The sequence below is a fragment of the Myotis daubentonii genome, chromosome 13, assembly GCF_963259705.1.
Source record: "Myotis daubentonii chromosome 13, mMyoDau2.1, whole genome shotgun sequence".
In the NCBI taxonomy this organism is placed as follows: domain Eukaryota; kingdom Metazoa; phylum Chordata; class Mammalia; order Chiroptera; family Vespertilionidae; genus Myotis; species Myotis daubentonii.
The window spans coordinates 37,333,954-37,355,626 of NC_081852.1; the positions used below are offsets into that span (position 1 = coordinate 37,333,954).

Here is a 21,673-nt window from a genome sequence, read left to right on the forward strand (position 1 = left end):
ATCACCTCTTTATGCCTAATGTTTTCAAGCACCAAGAAGTACAAAATAAAGACAGGGAAATAGTTATACTGAAGCAAGCCAGATTTTCCCAAGTTTACCACTTAAGATTAAAGAAAAGTCAAAATATCAACAAACCTTCTATTGAAAATCAAAGTGATAAACTTGTATCAAAATTTCTAAAATACTTCCAAAAGTCCGAAGAAAGAAAGCACTCACCACACCCCCCTTAAGAACAATTCTTCTTTGATTTGATACCGAAAAATAAACTGATGCAAATGGCAAGACCTGAAAACTATTTGGGGGACTTTGGCTATCCATAGACTAAAAATCACATTTATTTATAAAAGTGCAGATCTCTCTATATCTTAGCTTGTTAATGACATCATCAGACATCCCAATTTGAGTATTTGAGTTTGTGTTCAAATGAAAACTTCTACTGTTTGTGATCATAATACACACTCATTTTTCAAAAAAAAAAAAAAAAAAGGTAAAGCACTGAGAATTAGAAGGCATCGGCGAATGTGTGGAATTAAAAAGATGACAGACTTTGGAGTCAGTATGTTGATTCTTCTAGTAGGTAGTTTCATAGAAAGTAATTTTTATCTCCCTGGTCTTCCCCTATATAGTAGGGATAATACAATACGTGGTTGTTTTAAGGATTGTTGACAAGGCACGTGAAATACCGAGACTATAAAAGATGCTCATAAACTGAAGCTATTGCTATTTACTCTAGTTCCAAATTCCTAACTGGACATGTTTGAAGAATGTATAGCAGCAAGGCAATGATAGGGAACTAAACCTTAGCAGTAAGTACCAGACATGTAACAAATACAAATTAAATAGCAGCAATAGCAGCTTCCTTCATTGACCACTGATCATGTGCCAGCAATTTACTAGGTGTTTTAATAAATTATCTTATTTAATCTCCCCAAATACCGTGCTGAGGTAGGAATCATCACCTCAACTGTGCAGAAGAGGACTCAGGGAGTCAGAGAGGTTACATAATGTGCCCAAGGTCACAGAGCTAACAAGCAGTGGAGCCCAGGCAAGCATGAAGGGCAGAAGAAATAACCAGAAGTTACCCTAAAGCCTAACTGTATAAAAACAACAAATTTCAGAAGCAACTAGAAGAGAAGTGCAACAGACAAATCTTCCCACTATGAGCTCCTTAAGAACTGGGACCAGGGCTCATTAACCTATGAATCTGGGACAATACCTAGAATACAGGAAGTGCTCAGTAGATGTATATGTAGTATAAGTAATTGAAATGCAATTGGCAAAGCAGACAATAAGGAATCACATTCTCTCAAAGCAGTCTTTGTGATGACAGTACATACAAAAGATAGAACAGTAGTGAGAATGTTCATGCATGCATAAGGACAATAGTCACAGGTTAAAAATACCTTTATACATCTACTCAGTGTTAATGACTACCGCATTCATAGAACTTTTCCCCATTATATTATATAAAGACTTCAATCACTGTTAGTGGCATTACCTTAAAATATGAAGGCCGAGGAACATGATCACACACACACACACACACACACACACACACACACACACACACGTGTATTTTGGGGATGGCTTAAAATTCACTTGGCTGTATGTGCTCAATGGAAAAAAAAAGTCTACGTGAGAGAAAATCCTATGCAAGTTGTAAAAATGAATCAAAAGCTTGTTCTCCCTTATTCAAGTAGTATTTATAATTTAAAGACTTGGCAAAATAAATTCACAATTATGTTAGATATGTACAACTGCATTTATACAAGTGAAACCTCAGTAATTTGATAGCCTGCTTTTTTTTTTTGGTGGGTGGAGTGGGGCTATTGTGAAAACAAAGAGAACTTTGGTGTATCAGAATTTTCAAAGAAAATAGCACTTTAGCCAAACCAAAATTCCCCACAGCAACAACGTACATATAGCCACATCCAGTAACTAAACTGTGTTTATGCTTTCCTTAAGCAACAGAGTTCATTCTGACCATTTATCTACAAAGAAGTATGCCAGAAAATTGCCTATTCATTTTCTACATTCTGTTTGGTAAACAAAACATGACACATAGCAATATAAAAGAAAAATATAATCCCGGGATGCATCTGCAATGATTGCAGAGAAGTGCTCTAAACTGTCTGAGGCCCGTGGCACTGTTTTTCAGATCAGCATTTAAACACTGCCCCATGCTGTTCGTCTGTGTGACCTGCAGCCTGTGGGCACCAGGCCTGGACTCAGCAGAAGGATGAGTCACAGGCGGATTTATGAAGCTATTAGCTCTTTAAGAGCAACTGGTCTTGTAAAAGAGAAGCGCATAGCAATCTTGAGAATTCGTAATTCTTGAGAATTAATAGTTTCTCATTCAGATTCTGTAAAGCACCCAACTGTAGTCATGGCAAAGCAGTCTCTGGGAGCACACAGTTTCCTAGTAAAAGAGCAGAAACTCAACCAGGAAGGCTTTATTTGAAATGTATTTACCACTGTGTTTGCATTTTTTGAGTTTACAGGTTTCCTAACATTCTCTCTTTGTCAGCTAATTCTATGCGGTGCCACATAGGAACCATGATCTTTAAATATATGAGTCTGGGTATATCTTTAGATATTCTAAAGCAGTGTAACATCCAGATGCCTGTAATGTACTTCAAGGGGGGAATCCTGTTCCATTCAGCTTTGTCCTTCCTGTACTTGATAAGAGCGGAGATGCTGAGACAAGGCTTGTTGAGTTACTCAGTGAATGAATGAATGAATGATTCGGCATAGTTCAGAATTTCAGAAATTTTTAGAGAATGACCACTACCGCTTGGATACTGCTCCAGATATTCTATGGCTCACACTTTCACTACCTTCAGGTCTCTGCTGCTTAAACATTCTGTCACAGACCTGCTCATACTATATACAAAATTACTTCCACTCACTTTTTATTCCCCCTATCTTGCTTCATTTTCTTTACCAACACTTTCTATTATTTCACATAGATATTTTCTTATTTCTCCTCCTCGCACTGGAAAAGAAGCTCTTTGGAGCTCTTATGGTTTGGTTCACTGCTGCATTCAGGGTGCCCAGAACAATTTTGAGCATATAGTAGATATTCGATACAAATATATATATATATAAAGAAAAAAATGAGTTAAACATCTGAATAAAAGATTAATATTACCATTTAAAAAAATAAAACTGGATTTTAATTTCTCTTCTTGGAATAAAATGTCATGATTTCATATGCCAATGGCAAGTAAAATTATAAGATGCAAAAAAAAAATCTAACAAGTCACAGAAATGGAAAGGAAACTCTGCTTTGGGTATAGTGATTTTGAGGGGGCTAATTCATGGAAAAAATTTTAGGAGAGACCAACATTTAAATAGCTTCCTCAAAACCAACAGAGATTCCTACACTGTTAAACATAGAATGTTTTGCGCTAGCTACTGAAATACTCTCTTTAGAGTCTCTCTCTCATTCTTTTCTAGAAGCAAACATTCAAGTTAGAATGAGAAAATGTCAGACTCCGGAAATGGTACTTCGGAAGAATGATGACTGACCAGAATGTCTGGTCAGCATATAGCCATGTCTCATTCATCTGATGCAATAGAATAAAAAACTTCTCAAATGAGGTACATTTGTGAAAAAAGAAACAAATTTCGAAAAAAGCTGGTCCAATGCAGAATGGTGGTATTCCTTAATCCTGCCCTTCCTCTCTTTTAATCTTAATATTTAAAATTTCCTACTTTAGGAGGGAAGGGGGGCTGAATGAAAGAAGGTAAAGGAATTAGCCAAAGAACATATATGCATAACCAATGGACACAAACAACAGTGTGGTGATGGCCAGAGGGAAGAGGGGGTGGGGGCTGGGTGGGGATGGGCAAAAGGTAGTAAAATGAGGACATCTGTAATAGTGTCAACAATAAAGTTAAAAAACAAAACAAAAAACAAACCTCTACTTTAACATCAGATTTTGATTGTGGTAATACTTTCTTATTTGTGTTTAGCACATTTCATTTGAATCTTCAGAGACTTGTGCCAGAAAACAAAAATTCTTAGTTCTCAAATCTCTTCTCTCTTTAAAGTGTCTTTGCCAGCTCAGATGGGAAGAAGTTAAACTGAATTCAGTTGGTGACTCAGTTGGTGATAATGACGCAATTCAATAAATTATAGCTCTCTGTTCTTTCATCTCACCCAATCTCTAGTTCTGACATTTCTTTTTAAAGCCTTTTGGTATCAAAGAACTCTGAATTAAAAATAAAATTATAAGTTCTGAAGGCAGCATTAAGAAAGGATCTTCTGTTAGAGGTGCAATCTGGAAGCCTAGTTTCAAACATATATCTATTGGCAGCATGTGTACAAGAACAAAAAAGTCAAAATAGCATCATCACTGATGCATTTATATCAGGTATGGTGAGATCACACACATTTGTGCTGGGTATAGGCACCAAAAGGTACACTGCCTCATGCCCAGCCAGTGTGGCTCAGTAGTTGAGCGTCTACCTATGAACCAGGTCACAGTTCGATTCCCAGTCAGGACACATGCCCGGGTTGTGGGCTCGATCTCCCGTGTGGGGCATGCAGGAGGCAGTCAATCAGTGATTCTCTTTCATTATTGATATTTCTCTCTCTCTCCCTCTCCCTTCCTCTCTGATATCAATAAAAATATATATTTTTAAAAAGGTAAACTGTCCCAGTTACTAGAGCTTGGAGAAGATCTGGATCCCAGATCTGTCATTCAAGAGCTATGTGACCTCAGACAAGTTAATTTAATTTCCCTGCTTCTCACTTTCCTCTTCTATGAAATAGGGATGAAATACTTCTTGGGAGGTGGTTGAGAAGAATAAATGATGCAATGTAGGTAAAGTGCTTAACAAGTATTCCCAAAATGTTCTTTGATACTGGTTCTCATCACCATCATCTGGTTATCCCTCTTACTTCTTTTTTTCCCAACACAGTTCCCCAGAGGGACACAAGTAGGGGAACTGCTTCTGTCCTGCCAGGACCTAGAGTGGGTGGTAAGCACAAGTAACAGTAGTGCCAGGTCACTCTAAACTCCAAGATGGGTGGGAGTCTCATCCATTTCCACTGATGCCTGCATTTCTGGAGAGTGGCAGAGAGGCAAACACTAGCTTGGGTTGCCGCTCAGGCACTTAGAGGAAGAATGGAAGATTAAGCAGAACCAACTCTCAGCTCATAAGCTTGCAGTCAGCCCAACAGAGCGGCTAATATCTGAAGAAGTTTAAAAAGTGAATTATTTCCCCTCCTGCGGCAATGGTCTGCTGGAAAAAGCAATGAAGCGTGTTACTTGATGAGAAGACTTTGTTTCCTGTGCTTTTAATAAAATTTTCAGCAAGTGTCAAGGAAAATGAAGAAGTTAAACTTATTTTAGTAAAAAGAATTGGTTCCCATTTTTCCATCAATGATGATGGAAGATTCTAGAAGCTGTAGAAAGGAGGTTGAAAGTGCTTATTTTGAACAATATGCTATCATTATATTCTGTAGTATGCAATAAGTTATAAGTTTTTGTGGTATAGCTTACTAAAGTTCTAAGTGTCTAAGGATAGTGCATATGTTAAGATTAAAAACCTTTTAACGATGTTCCCTCCCCAAATCCTGCAAATGTTTTCTTCCTCCCAATCCAATTAGGTAGAGTTATTTACCATCTCAATGTATCCAGCCAGGTTTAAAAGGTAGATTCAGTATTTCTGGTGAATTAGGACCTCTGATGTTTGCTCAACAGATGTTCACATTCAAGGCTCAACACATTCTGCCCCTAATCCACATTTCCAGCTTTATTTCTCCAAATTCCCCACTGCAAAGCCTTTCCTCCCAGTCTATTTTCAGTCCCCACAATATAAAACAAGCATATCTACTTCCAATTTTTTGCTAAAATCCTTTTTCCTCTCCAAAGTATTCCTTCCTTTTCTTCTGCCTGTCCTTCGAGATTTCAGATTGTATCATTCATTCATTCATTCATTCAGTCAGTAAATAGAGACCAAAGGCCTACCATACACGAGGCACTCATAAAGGAATCCTGAGAAAACAGGGACAGGTAAGTCAGGGCTAGTTCCTGTCTTCATGCACTTTATATCCGACCACAAAGGACACACCTTACACAGTGAATTCAGTCATTCATTAATTAAGATTGTGATACTTGATAAAGTTGACAAATAGAAGAAAATGTAAAAAAGTAGGAGAAAAACAAAGTAAAATAAATAATAGACATCAATGGAAAGGTTAAAGAAAGATAGTAGTTTTTGCAATAAATAGGTTGAATTCCCCTATCAAAAGAAACAGACTTTCCATGTTGAGTTTAGAAACTCAGCTGGGTGGTATTCTCTGAAAACATAAGTAAACATAAGATAACAAAAGGGGCATTATTCACAATCTCCACAAATACCATAAGTGATTACATAATAAGGCTATTAAGAGATATGTAGGATCTTAAGATTAAAAGCTACAAAAGTGTACTGAAGGACAGAAATACCTACATAGATGAAGAATTGTTTGATTTTCTTGGATGCAGGGTGCACTATTGTAAAGACATTAAATCTCCCTAAATTAACACTTTAAATGTAATTCAAACCAATATTTCAACAGGAACTTTTAATGAAACCTGATTACAGAACACACAGCAAGAAATAAAACATAGATGATTTAAGAAAACTTAAGACAAAAGTCACCAAGAGGGCCTTATTCTATATCAAAATAGCTTGCCCTGAGGAAAGGCGCTTGGGGAAGAAAACCTGTTTCAGCTTTGCACTCGCAAAGCAATACTTGATAAAACTAGAAACCTAACATATCTATCCAACTGCTTTAATACTTCAAGGGAGATCCAGAGACTAGAACAGTATGCAGTAAAAATCATGGCACCCATGAACATTCATTGACATTGGAAAGATATTCCTAAAATATTATAAAGTTTGAAAACAGAAAAAAATATTTTTATGTCTACCTTTAAAAATCTCTAGAAATATGTGTTTACTGGGTTAATGTCTACGAAGCTACAATTATGACTACATTTTATTTTACTTTTACTTGCAAATTTGTCATCAATAAACTATATTAATTATAAAATACAATTGAAATGGAAAAAATACATAATATTAGAAGAAAAATGATACTGAACAATTTTATGTAAATTAGTTAGAATGGGCCTAAATTTGTTTCCCTGTAATAACATGGGGTTTTGTGAATTATATTATAGTGATAGTTTTATATATATTTGATATTTCAGTCATCTTCATAGTCCTCTCCAGTAAAAATTCAGACAGGAACTGCAATATATACTGATATCCACTAGAGGGCAACATATAGCTTTGTAAATGTATGTCTCTTCATAGAAACTGAAAATGTTTAATACATACTCAAGAGATTTAAAGTTCTCCACACACTCAGAGAAAAGAGATTAGCTCATTCCTCATACTGAGGTCATGATTGAAACTTATAAAGAGAAAGCAGATGTTTTTAACCTCTTTGTTTTAGAACCACAGGTATTGTGTCAGAATTGTTAGGACATTCTGTTAAGGCAGCGGTTCTCAACCTGTGGGTCGCGACCCCTTTGGCGGTCGAACGACCCTTTCACAGGGGTCGCCTAAGACCATCCTGCATATCAGATATTTACATTACAATTCATAACAGTAGCATCATTACAGTTATGACGTAGCAACGAAAATAATTTTATGGTTGGGTCACAATATGAGGAACTGTATTTAAAGGGTCAGAAGGTTGAAAACCACTGTGTTAAGGGGTTACTGGCAGAGTGGGTTATTTCATAACAAGAAAGTAAACACAGAATGATTTGCATGGGGTCCAATTCTAATTGAGACAATACAGCACCCCAAAAACCATTCCACCAATCAAATGTACCAAGTCAGTCATGCTTAAACTTTTCATCATAAAAAGTCTACATATTCCATCTTATTCCTCCACTAAAAAAAGAGGAAAAAATGGTTTTTTTTCAGCATGATACATTTTTCTCGGATGTTGTCAGCATTATCCTTTTTAATAGTAAGATTCAGGGGTCCTCAAACTATGGCCCGTGGGCCACATGCAAATACAAGTATTGTATTTGTTCCCGTTTTGTTTTTTTACTTTAAAATAAGATATGTGCAGTGTGCACAGGAATTTGTTCATAGTTTTTTTTTTAAACTATAGTCCGGCTTTCCAACTGTCTAAGGGACAGTGAACTGGCCCCCTGTTTAAAAAGTTTGAGGACCCCTGGTAAAGTATCCTCATTTTTAAAATTATGACTATTCAAAAAATGTAAAGAATCTAAAAATCATCTTAAGCAATAACCGATGTAAAAATGTTTCTGTCAAACTATTTTTGGTTGATTGAAAAATATAGATGCATCTTTTTTATTTTTAAGTTTAAAAATTTTGAAATCTTTCATATTAATAAATATATTATCATATTAGTAATCAATAGCATTCAATCACCCACAGGTAAATATATACAAAATGTATACAGACAGTGTTTTGAGGCAACATACTTTAACTGAATGTCTGCCCTTCCGGACAGCAGTATTCTTCACAAAATTGACAGAAATAGCTCCATTTAAAGATAACTAATGATTAGAGAGGGACCTATGCAGAGAAATGGAAAAAGACAACAAAACATAACAGAACCTAACAAATGAACTGATGAGAAATATATATTAGAAAAATTTTGCCAGAAAGCAGAATAGTTCAACAAACCCTCAAGCAATGACCTGAAAACAGTGAAGAATTGTAAGACCTCTTTGAAAGAGTACCTCAAGGAAGGGCACAAAAGGAACACTTTTGAAAACTACATGGATGACACGGAGAGAAGGCTAGAAAAAGAAAGTTAAAAAAATAATGCAAAGACCAAAGATGAAAATGAGTTGAGACAAAATGGCAGATATGGGAGGGAGATACTTTATATTTTTTAAGATATTATGAGATCATAATTAATGGACCAGAAATAATTCCTCAAGTATTAGAAGAAAACTTAGCTGAAAATAAAGGGAAAGCTGAATTTTCAAGTAAAAAATGGGATAACATGCCCCTGCAAAAGTGACACAAAACTATTATATATCTTTATGAAATCACTAGACTCAAAGATGAGTGAATAAAGGTGCCTCCAAAATAAAGTATCTCTGAAAGGCGAAAAGTAAAAAGGATGTACCAGATAAATGTAGTGCAGATATATTATGAATCAAATAAAGTCATTATAAAAAATCATAAAGCAAAAATTGCCTCCCAACCCCAGGAAGATATAAAGAAATGCAATACTAGTAGGAGGATTAAGTTATCTCTCTCAGCCCAATATAGTTCAAGTACTCAAAAAAAAATATATATATACACACACACACACACACACACACGATCTAAATAAATTTATTATATATATATATATATATATATATATATATACACACACACACACACACACACACACATGATCTAAATAAATTTATTTTTGGAAGGCCCTTAAACATATCTCAGGTGTTATGTTTTATATGTCACTAATACAAATATTGATGAATACTTTCAAAATGCAATGTTTAAGGATCTTTCTATGTAGCTTTTAAAAAATGGAATATGTAGCCCTGGTCAGTGTGGCTCAGTTGATAGGAGTGTTGTCCTGTACACCAAAAGGTTGTGGGTTCGACTCCTGGTCAGGGCACATAAATAGGTTTTAGGTTCAACCCCAGGTTGGGGCGAGTGGGAGAGGCAACTGATCAATGTTTCTCTCGCCTCTCCCCCCCCCCCCTCTCTCTCTCTCTCTCTCTCTTCACCTCTCTCTTTTAAAAAAATCAATAAAAATGTCCTCGATGAGAATTAAAAAAGAAATTGGAATATGTAATTTACAGCACAACTGAATACACTGACCAATAACTGTTTTAGTAAAATGTTGCAGTATGTTATTTAACAGTCTTGAAATCAATCCAGTTATTACAGACTCCATGGCAATAAATCATCCTACCTTAAAGTGACTTTGGCAACAGACTAGAAGTAGACTCATGACAGAGATCTTTGACATTAGTGTTCTAATTTGCCTATAGCTACATAGTAGATATTTCAATCCCTTCTATATTATTACCTCACACTGTACTAAAAAAGAAGCTATATTGTTACTGGGTGGTGGAACTGATATTTAAGGAACAGCAAATTACTTTCAAGATGTAATAAGCAGCAATTTTCTTCCTCAGAGAACAATTTCTATTACAGCTCTAAATCTCTGATCTATAAATTATATTTAATACCAGTTTTCTTTCTAATAGTGGCATAAAAGGCCATTCCTCAGTCAAAGTCAATGTCACCTTTAGTCAAGCAACAAGTCAAAAGCTCCAGGCACGTCAATATCCACAGCCACATGACCCAAGACCTTGCCAGCAGCGCCAGGCTCTGCCTTATTTTAACCCATGGGCTTCAAGGCAAGATGAGGTGTCCTCTAGAAGCCAATGGCTTTGACGTATCAGGTTCAATTAGACAAAATGAAAGGAGAAAAATTAGTGAAACCTGACATAGGTGGAGGCAAAGCAAACCATAGAAGAGCATTCCTTAAGAACCTAGGTAATGGGGAAATCTATGGAGACGGAAAGTAGATGGCAGCTTGTTTAGGGTTAGGGGCAGGGATGGGGCTGGAGGGACACAGGTGATAGCTTTAGGATATGGGGTTTCTTTTTGGGGGTGATTAAAACGGACCAAAATTGGGGGTGGGAACAGTCGCATATTGGTGAATATATTAAATAGCACTGAAATGTACATTTTAAATGAATGAATTGTATGGAATGTGAATTATATCTTAAAGCTGCTTTTATAAAAAGAGGGGAGAAGCTAGGTAAAAGGTGAGCCAACAAATCCCAAGCAGGGAGGAACACGAGGCTCTTTCTCAAGAGCAATCCGAGATGAGGTTCGCCAGGGGTTCACATAATCAATGCTTGTGTCAGAAAAACCTTTTCTCAGGAGCTCACAAAGAGGTTGCTCCTCTTGTAGGCTAAACTACTGAGCCTCCATCAAAATGATTTACTTCTCAGAGGCAGGAGCAGTAAGAAAAGCGTTCAACTAGTAACTGGTTAGGGAAAAAAATTCCGTCATGTGTTTCTGTTTGACCAAGACTAATATACTGTGAACCCGGCCATTGTATCAGTTTATAAAACATGCAAATCAGTAGGATCCATACTATACCCTTTGCTAAGAGAGTTAAGCTGAAATCTTGCTCTTTCAAAAAAAAAAAATATATCCCATTCCCCGAGGTAAACAAACAGCACAGGCCGAGACTCACAGTTCATGATGTCACCTTGAAGCAGCAGAATCTGAGGAACCGGCATTGTGAGCACAACAATGTCAAACTGCTCAGGGGAGCCCGTTTCCTTGGAGACTTCCCACTTGTCATTTCTCAGGTTGATCTGGGTCACACATTGTCTGAAACAGATAGCAGCACCTGTTCCAAGAGCAAAGTCATGTTCACGTTAGCAGACTTTCCCATAGGAATAAATGGGGAGAGAGGGGCTGCCTACTGGATCCATTCAGGTGAATGAATGGTGCAGTTTGTCCTCTACAGCCCCTGGGTTCCCTTTCTTTCTCACTTCGGGGGAATTCCTCTCCATCTGTCACACTTGGACCTGCCTATCAACGTCTGTTCTGAGTGTGTGTGGGGTGGGAAATCCTATTACAATTAATAAGGAGAGTAACTATAGCTATTTTTATTAAGCATCTACTATATGTCAAGACTATGCCCAGCACTTAATATATATACCAATTAATTTGACAGATAAGGAAACAGATTCAGAAATGGCATACCATAATTTGAAGCTGCATCCCTCTGACTTTCAGCTCATTATCATTGTAGAGCAAGTATATATGTTAGTAAAGGTGTTAATTCTTCTAATAACAGCAAGAAAGAGCACCATTACCTATTAAAGAAGTATTGTTCTCTATTAAACCTGAAAAAGGTCTTTGTAAGAGAAATCCAAGTACTCATCAATGGATAGATTATTTTCATTAAGAAGAGTTAAGGGAAATACAATCTAGAATATCCTCTCATTGCATGTTCCTTCTTTACACTTGTCACAAAGGTATTTTAATAATTCTCAATTATTCGATTAATATTTTCTTCCCTTTTAGTCAGAAATTAAGGCTGTTTTGTTTCAATATATAGCATATATAGGATAGTACTTGGCACATACTAGTGTTTAATCAATATTTATTTAAGATGGTAATTTTCTTTTTAAAAAAAATATATTCTTATTGATTTCAGAGAGGAAGAGAGAAGGAGAAAGAGACAGAAACATCAATGATGAGAGAGAATCATTGATCAGCTGCCTCCTGCACACCCCCTACTGGGATCAAACCCGCAACTCAGGCATGTGCCTGTGACCAGAATTGAACCTGGGACCCTTCAGTCTGCAGGCCGACGCTCTGTCCACCGAGCCAAATCAGCTAGGGCTAAGATGGTGATTTTCAACCTTTTTCATCTTATGCACTAATTACTAAAATTCTGTAGCATACCAGGAAAAAATATATTTTTACCAATCTGAAAAAAAAAATTACAGGTATAATTTTGATTAATTCACATAAGACGGCTGTTGTTGTGTTGGCTGTTGTCATTTCTTTATTTGACAATCTAAGGGAAAAGAGGTCAGTGCCCCTGACTACATAGTCCGGAATTGCATGTTTAAAAAAAAAATCTTGTGGGACACTGGTTGAAAATCACTGGTTTAAAAGAATGAATTATGAATCAGAAACTGAAAGATGGAATATAATTAAGTCAGTAAGTCTCTTTGGTACACTAGCATTCATTTCACATTCCAGTTTTCAGAAAATTTAGATTTAAAAACAAATTCACTTTTTTTTTTCAGCCTCAGGAACAGAAAGGAAAGATGTGAAAAATAAAACGAGAAAAATAGCACCCTGAAAGGGAAACCTCGTGTTACCAGCCAAGAAATATCCTGCTTAAGTCCAACCTTGGCCATGAAACTTCCTTTTTGTAGCTATTCCATCTCAAGGTGATCCTTCTCATCTAAGGCATCCTATGATCATCACTGCTTTTACCACTCATTCAAAATTTCTGTTTGCTGCAGGTATGTCTTATCTCCCCAGAAATCTTCCAGGCTTCCCCAAGTCAGGTCTCTAGATCTCATATACCTTTACATCTTTCACTGTCCCTTAAAGAATGCTGCAATATAGTAAAAACTCCGATTTTTAAAGCAAATGCAAATTAGCACCATTCTGTTCAAAGATTAGAGCAAGGGCTTGTAAACAGTACTTCAGCTTGCCTGGAGGTTTCTCTAAGGCCCCTGCTTAGGAAGGCACAAAAGCCGGAGCTTTCAACTCAACCACCATCAGCTCCTTTATTCCAACCAGAGCAGCTCCATTTCAATCTGTTCTATTTATTTAGGATGTCTCACCCGCAACTTACTTGCCTCGCTCTGGTCCTGGTCCTGCCTGACCTGGACCTCAATGAAGTCAACGGATTTTATATTTCATTCAGTTGTGTCTTCACATAATATTCCCTTTGACAGGAGCATACTTTGTTATTGGTGCTGGTGAATATATGTGTGCGTAAGGGAACTGAAGTCCACTGACCTAGAAATTCTGCATATCCAGCCTTGGACCTGTATCCCAATAGCACCAACGTGTTCTGCACTTGGGAACTTGTTAGAAATGTACATTCTCAGGCCCCAACCCAAACCTGTTATCAGAATCTCTGGGGATCAGGCCCAGCACTTTATATTAAACATACCCCCCCTTTCCAGGCTTAATGATGCACACTAAAGTGTGAGAACCTTGGCATAGATGACAGACCCAAATCCAACACCACAACGGGCAAAATCGCTCCAAAAGGAGTATCTATCTCAAGAGTTAGGGGGTGATAGTATAACCATTCTTACAAACCAAGAAGTTCTCCTTTCCTACTACTAGGAGTGAAGTTTCTGGGAAAGTAGCTTTCCTTACGGAAGTAATTACTAACTTTCCAAAGGACCACATATTAAAATCTGTGGGCTCTGGAAACTCATTTTAAAACAGAGAATTACATAAAATCTCTCAAGAGTTACTTCTGAGCTTAGGAAATCTGACCATGTCTGTCTCTTGTGTAATATTCTTCGATGGCTTCCCACTGCACATAAGATCGACTAGAGTATAAAATATTTAACATTACTTACAAAGCCCCTTATGATCTGTCTTAGTCTTGAACTTCATCTCTTAGCACTTTCTCCCTCATTCACTACTCTCTAGTCATCATAACCTTTTAGTTCCTCCAATGCGCCAACCTGCTCCTACCTTAGAACAGTTCTAACTCATGTGTCCACTGCATGCCTTTATCTTGGCCTCATTCACTGGTGCTTACCGTTGGGGTACCATGAAGACATTAGATCCTCAGTGACACTTTCTCTGACATGTCTCCCCCCACTCACTCCTCTGAAACTCACATTAGGTTAGGCCTTCTTATTATACACTCCCTGGTATGCTCTCACTCCTTCTTAGCATTTATTACATGTTTTATGTGTATATGTAATTAACATCTTTCCTGTCTACCTCACTCTATATTAACAAAGGCAGGAACCACATCTCTTATTTACCACTGTTTACCCAGCACATAATATTTAATAATTTTTTTTAAAAATATGCGGATAGCAATAAATGTACCAGAATATGAAGGTTTAAACATTTTATAAAAGCAAATGTGTTTCTGTTATGTATTTATTTAACTTAATCCCCTGCCTTCCTCCATTTTAAAGAGAAAATCTAAATTCATTTTCCGACTATAATTTCCTACAAATAGGTTTTAGGGAACAGCAGTTCAGAACTGATCAGATGACACCTGAAGAGATGTGAACAATGTCTAACTAAATGTACTGCTTGAGAGAGAAAAAGAATAGATAGATAGATAGATAGATAGATAGATAGATAGATAGATAGATAGATTTATTATAAACATAGACCAAACATGGTATAGAACGGCTTATGTAAAAAATCCCATGTGTATTTTAAAAAAGAATAAATATAAACCTATATGAATAGAAAATAGAGACAGCCATGTAGATTGATAGCTGTCTAAACATTTCTCTGGAAGCACACCTTGGGAACTGTTATTAGTGGGTTACTTTAGCAGAAGGAAACTAGCTATTGAGTGGTAAATAAGAGAACATCTACTTTATACCTTTCTTTGAAGTATGAATATTTGATTATGTGTATGACTTTTGTTTTAAAGTGCTAATTTAAAGGAAGGGAGAGAAAATCCTAATCCCACCTGATTCTTTCAAGTAATGCTTAATAATTGAAGAAACTCCTTGAGGTGCCACAAAGTTACAGTCTCCTGCTTTCATCACCGTGCCTTCAATAGGAGAGGTCAGAGGCTTCAAAATGCCATTAGCTAGCAGTTCATCATAAAAACTGAAATAAATCAACATATATTACATAATGGTATTCTATAATCAGCTCTAACATACCGTATTCTCTTGCAAGAATTCTTAGAGATTATAATACTAAATAATAATTAGATGTTGTCCTATGGTCAAGTCAACATGTTTTGTGTTACTAACATTTGCAATTCAGGTGAAGAACAGAAATGTCTTGAGAAGCCATAAATCTTTTGCTGACATTAAGCAAAGGCCTATTTTCTTGTCCATTTCAAAAATAATGTCAGTACGGATAAACAGAAAGGTATTCCGTACAACCGTTTCGAACTGGTTACGATTGACTTCCATCACTGCTATCTTGTCCTCTCCCTCAACACCAGCATAGTGATTCACATTCACGAGCCCTTGCTGTGTCCCCATGGAACCTCTCATCCGAACTTCACAAGGACAGTAGGAACATGTATTACAGTTTTTCCATGTTACTGAGGTTAACCTCTTACTGCTAATACCATGAAAATGACAATAGCATAATAATGTCACTATCCTACAAGAAGCAAAGTTTAACCCTGTCAAAAACGGGTGGTTTACAGTACGCTTTCACATCATACAGCAAATTCCACCCCGCAAGAGCTCACCTTTGGTGCTTTTGGGCATAGTGGGGCGTGCGCGTGATGTACTGGGCGCCCAGGTCCACGGTGCTCTGTGGATTGTGGGGGCTGCTGGTGGTGGTCATTCTTCCCCCTTGAATTCACCCACAGGAAAAGGTCTCTGCGTTAGAATGAGCCTTGTAATGCTACTCGCTGCCTCAGAATGAACCAAGGAAAGCTATTCACCCCATGTTACCACCCCCCCCCATGGATTCCGTTACAGCTGTTGTAGGAAACATTTTTCTAAGTTTTTGTTTTTTTTTTTCAGTTGAAGGTTTTGTCATCCAATACGGGCAAGGAGTAGTTAAGAGACAATTTGGTCCCTGATTGTGAGATATTTTTTAAAGACACGTGAGGTGCGTATAGTTACTAATCTGAATGAATGAATGAATGAATGAATGAATGAATAACAGTAATGAATGAAAGGTGAGAATGAGTCAGTCAACGCCAGCTTTCCCTCTGTCAGGCAGGACTCGGGGAATAGCAGGACCCTGAGCACCAGATCTCCCTGGAGCCTTGGTCCGGGGCACTGGATCCTCCTGATCTGGGCAAAGCTGCAAAGGCACCGACAGCCCGTGCTGCGCGTCTCTGTACTAGCGACAGCGGAAGGCCGGGGCCGGCCTGGCCCGCCTGGGAGCCTGGCCCTCGTCGCCGCCAGCCTGGCCGGGGGCGCCCCACCCTCGCCGGGTGCCCGGCCGTTCCCGGCGGCGGAAGTCTCCCATCACGTGTCGCGGCGCAGGCCCGCCCCGCCGGGGCCGAGGAGCCCCATTTTCTTTGGGGCTTTCGCCGCTGGGGCCTGCGCCACCGCAGAGGCCGGCGTCTGGGCGGCGTCTTCTTCCCCGTTCCGGCCAGGAGACGACCCACCTGAGTCGCCAGCCTTGTCCCACACGGCCAGGTGGACGGGCCGGCCCGCCTCCCTCCGCAGGAGCGCCGCGCACAGGCTCCCGGTCAGCCCGGCGCCCACGATCAGCACCCGCGCCATGCCCGGCGTCTCCAGCGGCTGTGGCCCGCGCGCCCGCGCCCCGAGCAGTCCCGCCGCCGGCCTGCAGGGGGCGGAGCGGCTCCCGGAGCCCGAGGCGGGCCAGCCGTGCAGAGAGCTGCCCACGTGGGCTCTCGGGGCTCCTGAAACCTGCGGGCGCCCATGGATCAGCTGCAGACTCCGCATAATAAAACTCATGAGAGCCTCAGATTTGCTTACTTGACTGTCTCTTCCAAGCCTGTGAACTCCTCGGAATAGACAGTGTCTTACGTAAGAGAGTCAGGAATTGATGGTGGGAGGAAGGAATAGAAAGGAAAGAAGAAATCAGAGAGACACTTATCAGTTCTGTTTCTAAGGTTTCTTTACCTCCAATACTTCTTTAGACCCTTTCTTATACCTCTTCTCCGCCAACAGAGCCCTAGTGGTATCTATTCCTCTATCTTCTCATCTCCTAGTGATCCAGCGGGTCATTGGTTATTCTGTATGGAAAATGGCTGGGTTTGGGGCAAGGTAGGTGTAGAGGGGATGGTCAGATGGTATGTCCGGGGACGATTAGGGTAGGAACAAAAAGCTATGATTATTTTCTTAAGATATAGTTGAATAAAATAAAATCTGTTTAAATGCATTTAAATCGTTTGATTTTTGTTTGTTTAAATAGCATTCATTTTGCAATTGCATATTATGTGCCTGGCCTTCCCTATTTTCAAGTACATGAATCTACATGGCAGGTAAATGTGAAGTATTTTAACATCCCTAGAGGACACTGTTAGGTTTAGTGGAGCTTTATTCTTTTCAGCAAATAAAGAAGAAAAAGTTGAGGTTCTTTCTATATGGACAACAATTTCTATTTATCTGTTTTGACTCGGTATCATTTCTTTGTGACACTTTCCAGAGAAATAATTCTTGAATTTTAAAAGAATAGTGATTTAATTTTATTCTTTCAAAAATATTGGCCGATTTCTGGTGATCACAAAGTGCTAGAGTAACTGAAAGAGTAGTACATTAAGTATAAAATCCTATAATCAGGACATTTTTAATAAATAAAACCCAGAATTGGTTGGGAACAAAGGAATTAATAGATATCTTCCTAAATGTGAGCTCTGAAGTTATTTATTTATCATGCCATAGTTCTCAGAAGACTATTTCAGAAACGAAATTTTCCAATTCTTTAGAATTCTGCCAGTTAACTTTCTGATTGTCCCAGTGCATATGGCATCCCTTGGTTTCCTGCAATGTTTCTCTGGGTATGTGAAGAGTCTAATCTTCTAATTTCCTCCAAAGCACAGAATTTCCAGTCAAGTTGTTAACCAAGTAATTCAAGATCTATAGACTCTTGAACCCCAACTGCCTCCTCTGCTACGCATTTCACTTAATTTCTGTGGTTTTGAAAATCTGAATCAGCACTTTTGATATTGGGAAAGACTCATGGGATGTTAGATTAAGTCATAATAAGAAGCAAATTTATAAGCAGAGTTTGGAGATTAATCTCTATTTATTTTTTGTCTTGGTGCGTGAACTATTTCCAACTACTGGGTTTATATCAGCATGGAATTATATCTGAGGCCTAGTTTTGTAAGCTCAAAAAATTCTTGACAAAGATGGCTTCAATGGAACAAAGGTTCTGAGTCCTCTGTCACCTATTTCTGTTCCCAACCAGGAAAGCAATTTTTTTTTAAGTGTAAAGTTTGGAGTGACTAAATATTGTTCTGCTGCAAGCTATAAAATATTCATGTTTGCTTTTGATCATAGTCAAGTTCATGTGAGAAAAAAGGCTGCAAGTACGAATCTCATTTTGATTATAAAATACATGATCTATAAATATTAAGTGGATGAACTATCATTTTGAGATTAATGACTGTTAATCGAATTGTGTCTCCCCCTCCACCAAATTCATATGCTGAAGTCCTTAACTCAGAGTGGGACTTAAGTTAAATGAAGTCATTAGGGTGGTCCCTAATCCAATATGACTGGTGTGCTTATAAATTCAGACACAGACAGGTATGAAGGGAAGACAGTGTGATGACACTGGAAGGGGACAATTGTCTGCAGGCCCAGGAAAGAGGCTTCAGGAAAAAAACCATGCTGACACCTCGAACTTCCTGCCTCCTGAACTGTGAGAAAATAAATTTCTATAGTTTAAGCCACCCAGTCTGTGATACTTTGTAATGGTAACCTTAGCAAACTAATACAGTGACATTCTCTGCTCCAGAGAACTCCCGTAGCCCAGAAGGTGAACTATGTCTATAATCGGAAGCTCTGCTCTTCCCTGGAGCCTATGGAAATGTGCATGTCTTTAGCCAGTGACTATTCCTGATCTGATTTTCTAATTTGTAAATTGAAGGTGATAATGGCTATCTCACAGGTTGGCTCTAAAGATTACAGATTACAATTCAAGTAAAAATGCATATAACATACAAGTGTTATTTAAAACTAATGGAACCTTAATATCTTTAGTCTGTTTGACCCACTCTGGGCATCACATGACCCAGCCAAAGATTTCTTTGTTTCTCAGGCTTCTGTCATATAGTAAGTATTGACTAGGATAGCTAGGGTAGCAGATTCTGTCTATAAATTCTTAGACACAAGTTTTCTCCCCAAAATAGTTCTTCATAATTCTGTCCTAATACCTCTGTCTCTTAGCCAAAACCTCCTCACTCTATTTGCCTCCATTGTGGTAAAGACTTCATAAATTTGCCTGACCCAAGTGTTGGCGATAGGAGAGGAGGGCAGGGTCAGAATTTAGCAGGATTAAGGCTGGAACCTATTGAATCTGAGATCAACACCCTTATCTCTGGACCTGCAGGATCAATTCAAGACCAACTGGCCAGATCACGACTGCTCTTTGTCTAGAAATTCCAAAACACACCTATCTTTGTTTCTTCAAAAGAGTCAACAAAGCAGATCTGATTTCAATAACGAATTTTACTGTTTCCTTAAAGATTAGGAAAAAAAATATTGTCTCTCCCCTAATCTTAGTCTGGGTGTAGGTCATCAAAGTTTGCCAGGTACGTTAGGACTACTGTTAATGGATTTTTATATTTTACTAACATATATGCAAGTGGTCTTTTTTCTAGAAGCTATGGATTTTAAAGCCAACTCACTTTTACTACTACTGCTAATATTAATAAAATGCACACTCTCTCCTAGAAAAGCGTGGTTTTACAAAAACCTAATGTTGCTTTTAAGTATGATTATTTGTGAAAACTCTTTTCTTTCTTTGTATTCACTTAGCCTACTCCTGCGCAGTTCCCAGTGACTGACAAAACAGGAAAAGGCCACCCGCTGATCCTAAGGATGCAGCAACTTACGCGGTCAAATCCATAACCTCATTCACCTTCTGTCTCTGCCTCCTACAATCAATTGGATTTGATCTGGGGACATGGAGCATTTCAGGATATTTACTATAAATTATTGACACAATAAGAAAATATCTTACTACTAGATACAAAGCTCTGGGTTTATTGACAGTGGAACTATCTTTTTCTTAGGAGTGTCTTTCTTATTCTTTCACCGTATCCCTTAAGTTTTACTAGAGAAGGAGTTACTCACCTTGGAAACGCACAGACCTAAATGCACGCTCGTTTCCATAGGCCCCAGGTAATAAACATCCGTCCTTTATAAATGTCCTTGCCAACTATTCAGAGTGATAAGGGCCACTCTACATTTCTAAGAGGAGTTGTAATGACAATGTAATCACTCCCAAGTGATAAAGAAACTTTGGAATTTTATGAAGACAATCAAATGAACTCATTTCATAAACACCAGGAGTTGTCTTATGTATTTGTGAAATGATGCAGGAAAAAAGCTAATTCACTTAATATCTAAATACTAGCACCTGCTGAGTGAAAAGGCCCACACTGGATTCTATAGTGATAGAGATGTGTTCTAATGAAGTTCATCTTCTTGAACTAATAGGGCATGCTCTAAAGTCATTAAGAAGCAATACAAAACAGCAGAGATATATAGGCCAAAATAAGTTTTATTATCACCAAAGTACAATAGGAGGTCATAAGAAAAAAAAAAGAGGTGAATTGGGGCTGGGAATTTTAGGAACACTCCATTCCCTGGAACAAAGAAGATTCTCTAAAAATGTCTATTGAATTGAATACATTATTTTCTATTTGAACTCCATACTTGGGACAGTGTGAACTGTCTTAAGTCTTCAAACCAAAAGTGATATCATTGGATTTTCACTTTAGGATTCAAATTAGATAACAGTTTGGTGATGCATTGAATAATGAAAAATTAGAGGCTAGAATAGCAGTTAAAAGTGATAGTAACAGTCCAAATAAAAAAGAAATGGCCATAGGACCTGAATAGACACTTCTTCAAAGAGGACATACAGATGGCCAATAGACATATGAAAAATGCTTAATGTCACCAATCATCAGTGAGATGCAAATTAAAACTACAATGAGGTATCACCTCACACCTGCCAGAATGGCTATCATCAACAAATCAACAATCAAGTGCTGGTGAGGATGTGGAGAAAAGGGAACCCTGGTACATTGCTGGTGGGAATGCAGACTGGTGCAGCCACTATGGAAAACATTATGGAGTTTCCTCAAAAAATTAAAAATGGAACTACCATTTGACCCAGTGATTTCACTTCTAGGAATATAATCTAAGAATCCCAAAACACCAGTTAGAAAGAATAATCACCCCTATATTCATAGCAGCTAAGATCTGGAAACAGCCCAGTGCCCCTCAGTAGATGGGTGGATAAAGAAGCTATGACACAT

The 21,673-nt window shown here is 38.2% G+C and overlaps 2 protein-coding genes across 5 annotated transcripts in view; one reads left to right on the top strand and one right to left on the bottom strand.

Annotated features, from left to right (window-relative positions):
- Positions 1-17,022, bottom strand: part of RNLS (renalase, FAD dependent amine oxidase) — a 220,581-nt gene extending 203,559 nt beyond the window's left edge. For 2 of the 4 annotated variants that reach the window (XM_059662744.1, XM_059662742.1), the window contains exons 1-4: positions 16,817-17,020; positions 15,941-16,046; positions 15,197-15,339; positions 11,228-11,386 (exon numbers count right to left, since the gene is read on the bottom strand). In XM_059662744.1, the coding sequence (XP_059518727.1) occupies positions 11,228-11,386; positions 15,197-15,339; positions 15,941-16,046; positions 16,817-16,934 (526 nt within the window). In that variant the 5' untranslated portion in view covers positions 16,935-17,020. Of the gene's footprint in view, positions 1-11,227; positions 11,387-15,196; positions 15,340-15,940; positions 16,047-16,816 lie in introns of all 4 variants that reach the window. The other 2 variants (XM_059662743.1, XM_059662745.1) reach the window with 2 other exon arrangements.
- LOC132214967 (gastric triacylglycerol lipase-like) overlaps positions 1-21,673 on the top strand; it is a 224,746-nt gene that overhangs the window by 183,771 nt on the left and 19,302 nt on the right. The gene's annotated exons all lie outside the window — the stretch shown is intronic.